Source organism: Cherax quadricarinatus, chromosome 74 (assembly GCF_038502225.1).
Source record: "Cherax quadricarinatus isolate ZL_2023a chromosome 74, ASM3850222v1, whole genome shotgun sequence".
In the NCBI taxonomy this organism is placed as follows: domain Eukaryota; kingdom Metazoa; phylum Arthropoda; class Malacostraca; order Decapoda; family Parastacidae; genus Cherax; species Cherax quadricarinatus.
The window spans coordinates 16,702,149-16,716,257 of record NC_091365.1 but is presented as its reverse complement, the minus strand read 5'-3'; the positions used below and the strand labels follow the sequence as shown (position 1 = coordinate 16,716,257).

General features: G+C 44.7%; 1 protein-coding gene across 1 annotated transcript in view; it reads right to left on the bottom strand.

Annotated features, from left to right (window-relative positions):
• The window catches only part of LOC128705678 (putative inorganic phosphate cotransporter), a gene marked incomplete at its 3' end in the record, with an annotated part of 106,043 nt that extends 92,983 nt beyond the window's left edge, over window positions 1–13,060 (bottom strand). Inside the window, 1 exon segment of the mRNA XM_070100808.1 lies at window positions 12,019–13,060. Coding sequence (XP_069956909.1) covers window positions 12,019–12,046 — 28 coding nt within the window.
• Between the last annotated feature and the right edge of the window lie 1,049 nt (window positions 13,061–14,109).

Here is a 14,109-nt window from a genome sequence, read left to right as displayed (position 1 = left end):
GCCACAAACACGTAGGAGCAGACTGCTGAGATCTATCATACACAACTTTCTAAAACAACATGTTTAAAAAATGAAGAGAATAATAAAAATATGCGAAAACTTCATTTTACTTCCAGTGAAGCCAACGTAATGAGGATGTAACTGTGAACGCCCGGGAACTGTGACCCGTTGAAGCAAGCGATCACTTGTGTGCCAACATTCAGCCGTCAAGTGTAAGTAAAACTAAAGAAAAAAGAAAGTAGACAAATGCAGAAGTTGATATGTGATGATTCAAAAGAGACTTTCAAGAGGGAAAGTCTCTCGCTGTATGACGTCTCACCCACACGAAACTTTATCAAGTACACAGAAATAACCAGAAATATCATTTTGTAAAACAATAATTCTGAGATCAGTAAGGAAGACAGTCAGGTGACAACCTGCAGTCTCACCTCACTGTGTGAAAGACGACTGATATATCATGAAAACGACACAATAAAAGGTCTATGAGCACCTCAATCCACCTCAGCAAAACAATAGGATAAAACAGCGAAGTGTGCAGAATAAGCTAACAAAACCCATCACAAACATTGTCCAGAAGTAACACGTAAAAACAAACTTCTTGACCTGACGCCCAGATCCAGGTCCCTCCCTTTCATGGTGTCACCTGATTTTTACCTTTACTGACCTCTCCACCATCTGACCTGACCTCAGTATACTTGCACGCTTTATAAAGCGACATTTTGGCTGATTTGTGTGCACTGTGAATAAAAGACTTTTCATGCTGCAAGTGTCTTAAATCACCAAAAGAGGGAAATTATGAGAATATGAGAAATATAATCACGAAAGGTGATTAGCCGAAATTTCGGCTAGATCCTGCTTGTACCTGTGTCTGGATGCTGAAACGTGCAGACACGCCATCAGGATAACTCATTGAGAGACGGATGCTTCTTGTGTAGGGTGATGAAGTGAACAACTTCATTCCTTCCTCTCTCCGGGCAAACACAACTTGCTGTGACCACCACTTTCCACCATTTATCCCACCACTGCCATCAATGTGAAACAGATTATTTGGTGATGCTGGTAGCGGGGAGTAAATGATAAACGTCTTCGGAGGCTTCTTACTTTATTTGCAAAGTCGTGGTGGGTACACAGGCTTGTGTGTTAAGTGCCCATGGTCCGGGAGGGCCATGCCTATGAGGGAGAGAGGGAGTGGACTTGTTGACTGACTCTAGGCTGCTGAGTGAGTGAGAGCGAGTGGGACCAGCGTCCCACTGACCTGGGCAGGCCTAGAAGCAGACAACAAGTCTACTCCCTCTCTCACTCGTGGGCATGGCCCTCACAACCCATAGGCACTTAACACACAAGCCTGTGTACCCACCACGACTTTGCAAATAAAGTAAGAAGCCTCCAAAGATGTATCATTGAACCCTGCTCTACAAGAGCCACCAAACAAGCTGGTTATAAATGGTGACAACAGAATATAAATGGTGGGAAGCGGTAGTCGCAGGAAGTTGTGTTTGCCCGGAGAGAGGAAGGAATGAAGTTGTTCACTTCATCACCCTACACAACAAGCATCCATCTCTCAGCGAGTTATCCTGATGTCGTGTCTGCACGTTTCAGCATCCAGACACAGGTACAAGCAGGATTTGGCCGAAATTTCTCAAATTTCTTCGAGAATTGTAAGTGACGTCCCAGCGACCCCACGCCACAGCGTCCCACAGTTTCTCAAGTCACATGTTCAGCATCACTTGTATGTTCTGCCATTGTTGTTCAGCTTAGCACAGCTATTTCAGCAAGCCAGAGGTGAGTTTTGTGGTGATTTCGTCGCCCAGTGGGAGTGTATCCCTGTGTTGTGAGTGGGAGAGTGGAAGTGGCCGTTTCCTCGCCTCGCCCACACTCACCCTACTCATACTCACCCGTCTACCATCACTCACCACTACTCACTCCCTCTGCTGTGTTTCTGCTGTTTTCTGTATGAATTCATTGCCAGAGCTGTGTATCCAAGTGCCTGAGGCCACTCGAAGCTACGTGGATCAGCATGCCACGTAGATCACGACACTGCGTGGATCCCGACACCACATGAGGTGTTTACCTGGAGTTTACCTGGAGAGAGTTCCAGGGGTCAATGCCCCCATGGCCCGGTCTGTGACCAGGCCTCCTGGTGGATCAGAGCCTGATCAACCAGGCTGTTACTGTTGGCTGCACGCAAACCAACGTACAAGCCACAGCCCGGCTGGTCAGGATGTGGTGTGGATGAAGCCACGTGGACCTACGAGCCACGTGAGTTACCAAGCCAGATGTCCCAGGCCTCATGCTGTGGTCTGCTGCCCGCATCACATTGATGCCACTGATGCTGCTGCCCGACTTTGTGACCTCATGATGTCTGCCTGACATCACCTCGAGACATCTGCTGACATCACAGTGCTGCTGATGTCACCTCACGACGTCATGCCTGACATCACATGATGTCACATCGAGTGTTTCAGTAATTATGTCAGTATTGTCGAGAAGATTGAGAGAAGATATATGTCGTGTGTTAATTAATTCCTCTCAGTCAGTGTTTTTACATGTTAATGTATGGCTTAGTGTCAGTTTTGTGCACAGAAAAGCATCATTTGCTAGTTTAAACCATGTTGTACCACGGGTGTGTGTGCAGTTTTCCGTGTGTCCTGTGTGGTCTTGAGCCCAGCTGTGTATCGACCACAGGTCTGTGGCCAGACCCCTGCGTAGTACCTTGTGTTGTCACCCAGTGTGACCAGTGCATTTGACAGCTGATATTAGTCAGCCCTGAGCATAGGAGCCCCTTGTACAGAAAGCTCTTATGCTCGTCACTCATAGATGTTCTGCAGAATCGTACCTGCTACGATTCCCATTGAGATTTGTTTCACTTCACCTCCAGACCTTCAGAGTGCAGTTATATGTAGAGAAACAAGTCTGGGGACGTTTAGACTAACCTCTGCTATAACTCCAACTGCCGAGAGAATGACACTCGTCAAGCCGCAGTTAGCCCTGTCAGCAGGCGCTGTGTCAGCCTCGTGTCACAAGCTTCAGTGAGCAGCCTGCACAAAGATGATGTCACTTTGACTGCTAGCCCACACTGCAGTATGGTGTATGATGTTATGGCTCCCTGATGTTTCGCCCAGTCATCTCTGCCATGACTTGCTCCACGACTCACTCCATGCTCTCCGACAGTGACAGCCCAGCGACAGTACCAGTCAAGAAGTGTCCTCCTGAGTCACTTGCCAGAAGTCCTGCCCAGTTGCCGAGTTTTGACGACGCCTCACTCGAGGGCACCAGCATGTCGTGCCCCAGGTTGAGTGAAACCTACAGTGACTCCTCCAATGACTGCTTCACCGTTCTAGAGGAGACCGTACCCCGTTACATCACAGCTCAGCCGCAGCAATGTCTCCTGTGTTGCAGTATCTGTCCAGATGCAGGAAGGCATGCAGTGATGCCCATTGATGCTCACTGCCTATGACCACAATGTTTAGCACACCCCACGTTTTTTTCTTCCCTCCCTGTAGGAATTTTTTTTTCCATGTCCATATGTATATAAATATATGTTTTTTATTTTGTGTTCTGTGCCCTGTTCCTACGGGAGAGAGACCGAGTTTTTTTTTCTGCCAGACATGGTCGGGACGACCATGTGGTAGGAGGCCAAGCAAATGTAGACAGCCTGTACTGTCTGCACAGACAGCCTATGCTGTCTGGCAGCTTAGTTCATATTTTGTGGCACTCAGGTGCTGCCCTCTCAAGGCCTGCCGAGGTCAGTGGGACGCTGGTCCCACTCGCTCTCACTCACTCAGCGGCCTAGAGTCAGTCAACAAGTCTACTCCCTCTCTCCCTCGTGGGCATGGCCCTCCCGGGCCATGGGCACTTAACACACAAGCCTGTGTACCCACCACGACTTTGCAAATAAAGTAAGAAGCCTCCGAAGACGTCAATCATTTGCTCCCTGCTACCAGCATCACCAAATAATCTGTTTCACAGAGGAGAAGTTTGACACAGTGGAGGAGAAGTTTGACAAAGTGGAGGAGAAGTTTGACACAGTGGAGAAGTTTGACAAAGTGGAGGAGAAGTTTGACACAGTGGAGGAGAAGTTTGACAAAGTGGAGGAGAAGTTTGACACAGTGGAGAAGTTTGACAAAGTGGAGGAGAAGTTTGACACAGTGGAGGAGAAATTTGACAAAGTGAAGGAGAAGTTTGACACAGTGGAGGAGAAATTTGACAAAGTGGAGGAGAAGTTTGACACAGTGGAGAAGTTTGACAAAGTGGAGGAAAAGTTTGACACAGTGGAGGAGAAGTTTGACAAAGTGGAGGAGAAGTTTGACACAGTGGAGGAGAAGTTTGACAAAGTGGAGGAAAAGTTTGACACAGTGGAGAAGTTTGACAAAGTGGAGAAGTTTGACACAGTGGAGGAGAAGTTTGACACTGTGGAGGATAAGTTTGACACAGTAGAGGAGAAGTTTGACACAGTGGAGGAGAAGTTTGACAAAGTGGAGGTTTGGTCTCATCAGGCAAACTGCTCATTTAGAGTGACTCACGAAATAGTAATAACACGATTGAAAATAAACCCAGTACGGGTGGAGCTTGAACCCATGGTGAGTGTGCCGTAAAACTGCAGGCCAGTGCGTTAACCACTGGGCCAGCTGGCTAGAGTAAGTCATCCAACTAGGTACTACTTGACATTTCTCCTTGTTAAACTTCATATTGTTTTGAGTGGCCCATTCGAAGATTTGGTTGATGTCCACTTGGAATCTCGCGGTGTCTTCGATGGAGGTCACTGCCATGGTAATCCGGGTGTCATCCGCAAAGGAAGACACGGAGCTATGGCTTACATCTCTTTCTATGTCAGAAATGAGGATGAGGAATAGAATGGGAGCGAGTACTGTGCCTTGTGGAACAGAGCATTTTACCGTGGCTGCCTGGGACTTTACTCTGTTTACTATTACTCTTTATGTTCTATTTGTCAGGAAGTTATAGATCCATCTACCAACTTTTCCCGTTATTCCTGTATCACGCATTTTATGTGCTATTGCACCATGGTCACACTTGTCGAAAGCTTTTGCAGTCTGTGCATACTACATCTGTATTTTGTTTATCCTCTACAGTAGCTGGGACAAGCAGGAGCGACCTGTTCTAAACCCATGTTGCCCTGGGTTGTGCAACTGATGGGTACCTAGGTGGTTGGCTATCTTGCTTCTTAAAAAACTCTCAAAGATTTTTTTATGATAAGGGATGTTAGTGTTATCGGTCTGTGGTTCTTTGCAATCGCTTTACTGTCACCTTTGTGGAGTGGGGCTATGTCTGCTGTTTTTAGTGTGTGCGGGATGACCCCGTGTCCATGCTTCCTCTCCATAAAATGCTGAAGGCACGCGACAGGGGCTTCTTGCAGTTCTTGATGAACACGGAATTCCACGAGTCTGGGCCTGGGGCAGAGTGCATGGGCATGTCATTTACTGCCTTTTCAAAGTCTTGTGGTGTTAGGATAATATCCGAGATTTTTGAGATGACCAAATTTTGGTTTCATTCATAAAGAATTCATTTGGATTGTTGACCCTTAGTTTGGGCAGTGGCTCGCTGAACATTGAGTCATATTGGGACTTTAGTATCCCACTCATTTCTTGGCTGTCATCTGTGTATGTCCCATCCCGCCTAAGCAGGGGCCCAATACTGGATGTTGTTTTTTCCTTAGATTTAGCATAAGGGAAGTTTGTTTTTCAGTTTTCTTTATGGTTTTTAGTTCTTCCTGTGATTCCTGTCTCCTGTAAGATTCCTTCAGCTTAAGTCAACTATATTTTGGCAACTATTGTATTGTGGCAACTATTTTGTAGCAACAGCTATACTTTGGCAACTACTGTATTGTAGTAACTACTGTATTGTGGCAACTACTGTATTATGGCAACAACTGTATTGTGGAACTAATGCATTGTGGCATCAATTGTATTGTGTCAACTACTGTTTTGTGGCAACTACTGTACTGGGCAACTACTCTATTGGGATAACTACTGCATTGTGGCAACTATATTATGACAACAACTGTATTGTGGCAACTACTGTGTTTTGGCAACTACTGTATTGAGGCAGCTACTGTATTGTGACAACAACTGTACTGTAACAACTACTGTATTGTGACAACAACTGTATTGTGGTAACTACTGTATTGTGGCAGCTACTGTATTGTGACAACAACTGTATTGTGGTAACTACTGTATTGTGGCAACTACTGTATTGTGACAACAACTGTATTGTGGTAACTACTGTATTGTGGCAGCTACTGTATTGTGACAACAACTGTATTGTGGTAGCTACTGTATTGTGGCAACTACTGTATTGTGACAACAACTGTATTGTGGTAACTACTGTACTGTAGTAACTACTGTATTGTAACAACTATTTATTGTGGAACTACTGCATTATGGCAATTTCAGTACTATGGCAACTACTGTATTATGGCAGCTTTTGTATTGTGGCAACTATTTTATTGTGGTAACTTCCGTATTTTAGCAATTTCTGTGTAGTGGCAACTGCTTTATTATGGCAACTTCCGTACTGTGGCATCTACTGTGTTGTGGGAACTACTGAATTGTGGCAACAATTGTATTGTGGCAACTGCCATATTGTGACAACTTTATTGTGACATTTACAGTATTGTGGCAACTTCTGTACTGTCCCAACTTCTGTATTGTGACAACTACCATATTGTGGCAACTATTGTATTGTGGCAACTATAGTATTTTGGCAACTCTTTTATTGTGGCAAGTACTTCATTTAAACTACCGTGTTGTACTAAGTTCTGTATTGTGACAACTACTGTATTATAGCAACTATTGTATTGTGGCAATTACTGTATTGTGGCACCTTCTATAGTGTTGTAGCTACTGTACTGTAACGCCTATTGTACTGTAGCAGCTACTGTATTTTGGCAATTATTGTATTGCAGCAAATTCTCTATTGTGGCAGCTACCGAGTAAAGTCCGAGGCAGCTACGGTGAAAAGCTCTGTTCCACAAGGCACAGTACTCGCTCCCATCTTGTTCCTCATCCTCATATCCGACATAGACAAGGATGTCAGCCACTAACATCCCATATCATAAAAATCTTTGAAAGGGTCCTAAGAAGCAAGATCACTATCCATCTAGAAACCCATCAGTTACACAACCCAGGGCAACATGGGTTTAGAACAGGTCGCTCTTGTCTGTCTCAACTATTGGATCACTACGACAAGGTCCTAAATGCACTAGAAGATAAAAAGAATGCAGATGTAATATATACAGACTTTGCAAAAGCCTTCGACAAGTGTGACCATGGCGTAATAGCGCACAAAATGCGTGCTAAAGGGATAACAGGAAAAGTCGGTCGATGGATCTATAATTTCCTCACTAACAGAACACAGAGAGTAGTCGTCAACAGAGTAAAGTCCGAGGCAGCTACGGTGAAAAGCTCTGTTCCACAAGGCACAGTACTCGCTCCCATCTTGTTCCTCATCCTCATATCCGACATAGACAAGGATGTCAGCCACAGCACCGTGTCTTCCTTTGCAGATGACACCCGAATCTGCATGACAGTGTCTTCCATTGCAGACACGGCAAGGCTCCAGGCAGACATCAACCGAATTTTTCAGTGGGCTGCAGAAAACAATATGAAGTTCAACGATGAGAAATTTCAATTACTCAGATATGGTAAACACGAGGAAATTAAATCTTCATCAGAGTACAAAACAAATTCTGGCCACAAAATAGAGCGAAACACCAACGTCAAAGACCTGGGAGTGATCATGTCGGAGGATCTCACCTTCAAGGACCATAACATTGTATCAATCGCATCTGCTAGAAAAATGGCAGGATGGATAATGAGAACCTTCAAAACTAGGGAGGCAAAGCCCATGATGACACTCTTCAGGTCACTTGTTCTATCTAGGCTGGAATATTGCTGCACACTAACAGCACCTTTCAAGGCAGGTGAAATTGCTGACCTAGAAAATGTACAGAGAACCTTCACGGCGCGCATAACGGAGATAAAACACCTCAATTACTGGGAGCGCTTGAGGTTCCTGAACCTGTATTCCCTGGAACGCAGGCGGGAGAGATACATGATTATAAACACCTGGAAAATCCTAGAGGGACTAGTACTGAACTTGCACACGAAAATCACTCACTACAAAAGCAAAAGACTTGGCAGACGATGCAACATCCCCCCAATGAAAAGCAGGGGTGTCACTAGCACGTTAAGAGACCATACAATAAGTGTCAGGGGCCCGAGACTGTTCAACTGCCTCCCAGCATACATAAGGGGGATTACCAACAGACCCCTGGCAGTCTTCAAGCTGGCACTGGACAAGCACCTAAAGTCGGTTCCTGACCAGCCGGGCTGTGGCTCGTACGTTGGTTTGCGTGCAGCCAGCAGCAACAGCCTGGTTGATCAGGCTCTGATCCACCAGGAGGCCTGGTCACAAACCGGGCCGCGGGGGCGTTGACCCCCGGAACTCTCTCCAGGTCTCCAGGTAAACAGCACTGTGTCTTCCTTTGCAGATGACACCCGAATCTGCATGACAGTGTCTTCCATTGCAGACACTGCAAGGCTCCAGGCGGACATCAACCAAATCTTTCAGTGGGCTGCAGAAAACAATATGAAGTTCAACGATGAGAAATTTCAATTACTCAGATATGGTAAACATGAGGAAATTAAATCTTCATCAGAGTACAAAACAAATTCTGGCCACAAAATAGAGCGAAACACCAACGTCAAAGACCTGGGAGTGATCATGTTGGAGGATCTCACCTTCAAGGACCATAACATTGTATCAATCGCATCTGCTAGAAAAATGTCAGGATGGATAATGAGAACCTTCAAAACTAGGGAGGCCAAGTCCATGATGACACTCTTCAGGTCACTTGTTCTATCTAGGCTGGAATATTGCTGCACACTAACAGCACCTTTCAAGGCAGGTGAAATTGCTGACCTAGAAAATGTACAGAGAACCTTCACAGCGCGCATAACGGAGATAAAACACCTCAATTACTGGGAGCGCTTGAGGTTCCTAAACCTGTATTCCCTGGAATGCAGCAGGAGAGATACATGATTATATACACCTGGAAAATCCTAGAGAGACTAGTACCGAACTTGCACACGAAAATCACTCACTACGAAAGCAAAAGACTTGGCAGACGATGCAACATCCCCCCAATGAAAAGCAGGGGTGTCACTAGCACGTTAAGAGACCATACAATAAGTGTCAGGGGCCCGAGACTGTTCAACTGCCTCCCAGCATACATAAGAGGGATTACCAACATACAGGGGCTCTGGTGGCCTGGTGGTTAACGCTCTCGCTTCACACGGCGAGGGCCTGGGTTCGATTCCCAGCCAGAGTAGAAACATTGGACGTGTTTCTTTCCACCTGTTGTCTATGTTCCCCATCAGTAAAATGGGTACCTGGGTGTTAGTCGACTGGTGTGGGTCGCATCCTGGGACACTGACCTAAGGAGGCCTGGTCACAGACCGGGCCGCGGGGGCGTTGACCCCCAGAACTCTCTCCAGGTAAACTCCAGGTAAACCTCTGGCAGTCTTCAAGCTGGCACTGGACAAGCACCTAAAGTCGGTTCCTGACCAGCCGGGCTGTGGCTCGTACGTTGGTTTGCGTGCAGCCAGCAGCAACAGCCTGGTTGATCAGGCTCTGATCCACCAGGAGGCCTGGTCACAGACCGGGCCGCGGGGGCGTTGACCCCCGGAACTCTCTCCAGGTAAACTCCAGGTAGCACCTACTGTATTATAGCATCTACTGTATTATAGCAACTTTTGTATTGTGGCAGCTACTGAATTGTGGTAATTTCTGTATTGTGGCAGCTACTGTATTGTGTCAATTTCTGTATTGTGACACCTACTGTACTGTGGCAACTTTTGTATTGCGGCAACTACTGCATTTTGGCGCCTGTATTGTGGCAACTACTGTCCTGTGGCATCTGCTATATTGTGACAATTTTTGTAATGTGGCATCTGCTATATTACCTGGAGTTTACCTGGAGAGAGTTCCGGGGGTCAACGCCCCCGCGGCCCGGTCTGTGACCAGGCCTCCTGGTGGATCAGAGCCTGATCAACCAAGCTGTTGTTGCTGGCTGCACGCAAACCAACGTACGAGCCACAACCCGGCTGGTCAGGAACCGACTTCAGGTGCTTGTCCAGTGCCAGCTTGAAGACTGCCAGGGGTCTGTTGGTAATCCCCCTTATGTATGCTGGGAGGCACTTGAACAGTCTCGGGCCCCTGACACTAATTGTATGGTCTCTTAACGTGCTAGTGACACGCCTGCTTTTCATTGGGGGGATGTTGCATCGTCTGCCAAGTCTTTTGCTTTCGTAGTGAGTGATTTTCATGTGCAAGTTCGGTACTAGTCCCTCTAGGATTTTCCAGGTGTATATAATCATGTACTGTATTGTGGCAACTACTGTAATGTGGTAACTACTGCATTTTGGCGCCTGTATTGTGGCACCTGCTATATTGTGGCAATTTCTGTATTGTGGCATCTGCTATATTGTGACAATTTCTGTATTGTGGCAACCATTGTATTGTGGCATCTGCTATAGTGTGGCAACTATTGTATTGTGGCATCTGCTATATTGTGGCAATTTCTGTATTGTGGCAACCATTGTATTGTGGCATCTGCTATAGTGTGGCAACCATTGTATTGTGGCTTAAGAAATCGTAATGACACGATTGCAAATAAACCATACCCCCGGCCGGGATTGAACCCGCGGTCATAGAGTCTCAAAACTCCAGCCCGTCGCGTTAGCCACTAGACCAGCTAGCCACAATAAGATTCATCCAACTAGGTATATTTCTACACCATAGGAAGGTTAGCACAGGCACCTCTGTGACCACAAATGCAAGTTTTTACAGACGAATCTCCAGCTAGCGTGGCCGTGACGAACTCTAGCTCAAGTTCGTCACGGCCACGCTAGCTGGAGATTCGTCTGTAAAAACTTGCATTTGTGGTCACAGAGGTGCCTGTGCTAACCTTCCTATGGTGTAGAAATATACCTAGTTGGATGAATCTTATTGTGGCTAGCTGGTCTAGTGGCTAACGCGACGGGCTGGAGTTTTGAGACTATGACCGCGGGTTCAATCCCGGCAGGGGGTATGGTTTGATTGTATTGTGGCATCTGCTATAGTGTGGCAACTATTGTATTGTGGCATCTGCTATATTGTGGCAACTGTTGTATTGTGGCATCTGCTATATTGTGGCAACTGTTGTATTGTGGCATCTGCTATATTGTGGCAATTTCTGTATTGTGACAACCATTGTATTGTGGCATCTGCTATAGTGTGGCAACCATTGTATTGTGGCATCTGCTATAATGTGGCAACTGTTGTATTGTGGCATCTGCTATATTGTGACAACTGTTGTATTGTGGCATCTGCTATATTGTGGCAACTGTTGTATTGTGGCATCTACTATATTGTGGCAACTGTTGTATTGTGGCATCTGCTATAATGTGGCAACTGTTGTATTGTGGCATCTGCTATATTGTGACAACTGTTGTATTGTGGCATCTGCTATATTGTGGCAACTGTTGTATTGTGGCATCTACTATATTGTGGCAACTGTTGAATTGTGGCATCTGCTATATTGTGACAACTGTTGTATTGTGGCATCTGCTATATTGTGGCAACTGTTGTATTGTGGCATCTACTATATTGTGGCAACTGTTGTATTGTGGCATCTGCTATAGTGTGGCAACTATTGTATTGTGGCATCTGCTATATTGTGGCAACTGTTGTAGTGTGGCACCTACTGTACTGTGGCAACTATTGTATTGTGGCATCTGCTATATTGTGGCAATTTCTGTATTGTGGCAACCATTGTATTGTGGCATCTGCTATATTGTGGCAATTTCTGTATTGTGGCAACCATTGTATTGTGGCATCTACTATATTGTGGCAACTGTTGTATTGTGGCATCTGCTATAGTGTGGCAACCATTGTATTGTGGCATCTGCTATATTGTGACAACTGTTAAATAACAAACAATCACTAAACTAGACTGACCTTGTTCCTTGAGTGTTGGTGGTTCCATTGTGACTGTGATAATGTTCAACTTATAATGAACCCGTCTATTATCCTTCAAACTATTTCACTCACTTTAACATTCAGTCAGAGACATTGTTAGATATATCTCGTGTCAACTGATTTTTCAGAGTATATATATAGAGTGTAACCTGGATTATATAATTATCAGTTATAAAAATCAATGTCAAGTCTTTCGTAAAGTGATATTTGTGAGGTTACACAACTGATGGTCTGTCTTACCCACAATGAACTCTTTAGGAAATCGCACAAGAAAGCACTGGATCTCCTCTATAAAAACTCAGATTTTTAATATATTAATTAATTTACACTTGTTAGTTTTTTTTTAAACTTAACCGAGGATTTATTCCAGGAGATTAAGGGTCATCACTTATGTATATTATGTCTGTGACAACAGTGTTATTGGCTACTTCAGTTCGACAACATAAAATGCTATTTACAGAACGCTCAATATGCCTCTCGTGAAGGTAGGTTATAATGTGAAGATTATCTGCACTTGATATGTTGACTTGATGCTCTGGTAACTCTAGTTACACTTGTCTGATATTAACACAGCTTTTATCTTAGTTGTCAAGTTGATTTTTTTTAGTCTGTATCAGTAATTTATCTTATTGTTCATTTCGCAGTAATTAAACTACGGCTTCTCCACAAAAACTAGAAGAATGCTGGAGTTCAAATACCTAAACTCTCGAGAAAATTACTTTCAATACAACTAGTTCTCCGTCTTAACAGTTGAATTTAAGCAATTCGTGTGTCTTGTGATTAGCAGATGAAGAATCTTGCTGCCATCACTGTGTTGAATGGTCCACACGGGTTGTGCGCTTCACATTAATAACTAACTGAACCAGCGACAGATTGGTGTGGTCGCGATACCATTGATGGTGGAGACTGGTCCGTGGAGTGAGCAATGTGAGTGTGGCTCCTCTTAACACTCAGGCCGTGAAGAGTGAGAGAAGCGTGGCTCCTCCCAGCACTCAGGCCGCTGGCATGGCAATGATATGTCCATCTACTGATACCCAGCAAGTGTCATCAAGACAGCACCAGATACGGTGATCTTCATAGCGATACTTCGCATGCTGCTCTAATTTTACGATTATATAAGCGAAGAAACGCTAAACCTCTAGTTAAACCTTAAATTTCCCGGGGAATGAGAGGTAAGTAAGAAAGGGAAGGTATTTTATTTCCTATGGAGTCTCTTACTATTATCCATTAAAACCACGACCTCCCTCCTTCCCTTGATAAGATACTACACTGTTATACACTGTTATACTCGCTCACTCATTTGACCATTTAATCTCAGTCTTAAAATAATGAATCCTGTGATACTCCAATACTGAAACTATGTACTGTGCCAAAACAAAAGCATTCACATTGCTAAACTCACAAACTAGTATTTAGTCACTTAGCCATAATACCAACTTACCTCATAATTTGTAATATTTTACAATTAAGAATAAAACTAAGTCTGCCCGAAATGCCTAGCCATGCTAAGCGTTCTAGTGGTACACTCTGTAATCACAATTTTACTACATGTAAACCAAACAATAACCAAATTTCTGTAAACTCTGTGAACTTAGTTTTCCTGGTCAAATAACACTGCAGGTGGTTCAGTGTGTTTGGAAGACTCGAGATTCTCTCTTTCAAGAAGTTTGAAATAAAAAGTTCGTTTAAAACTTAATCTAAGAGAATAAAATTTATTCTGTAAGCCACGTGGCCAGTTCATGTCAAAAGTTTTATCTATATCCAAAAATTTTGTCGTAGTTATGAGACTGTTGCTTCATCAATGTTCGGAGGATATATCTCAAACTCACTATATTATATCTTTCTTCTTATTTTCGAGATTTGGTACAGCATATCTGGAGTTTACCTGGAGAGGGTTTGGGGGGTCAACGCCCCCGCGGCCCGGCCTGTGATAAGGCCTCATGGTGAATAAGGGCCTGATCAACCAGGCTGTTACTGTTGGCCGCACGCAAACTGACGTACGAACCACAGCCGGACTGTGTATAGACAAATACGCACCTCACTAAATGGGCAGAATTCGAATCCACGGCA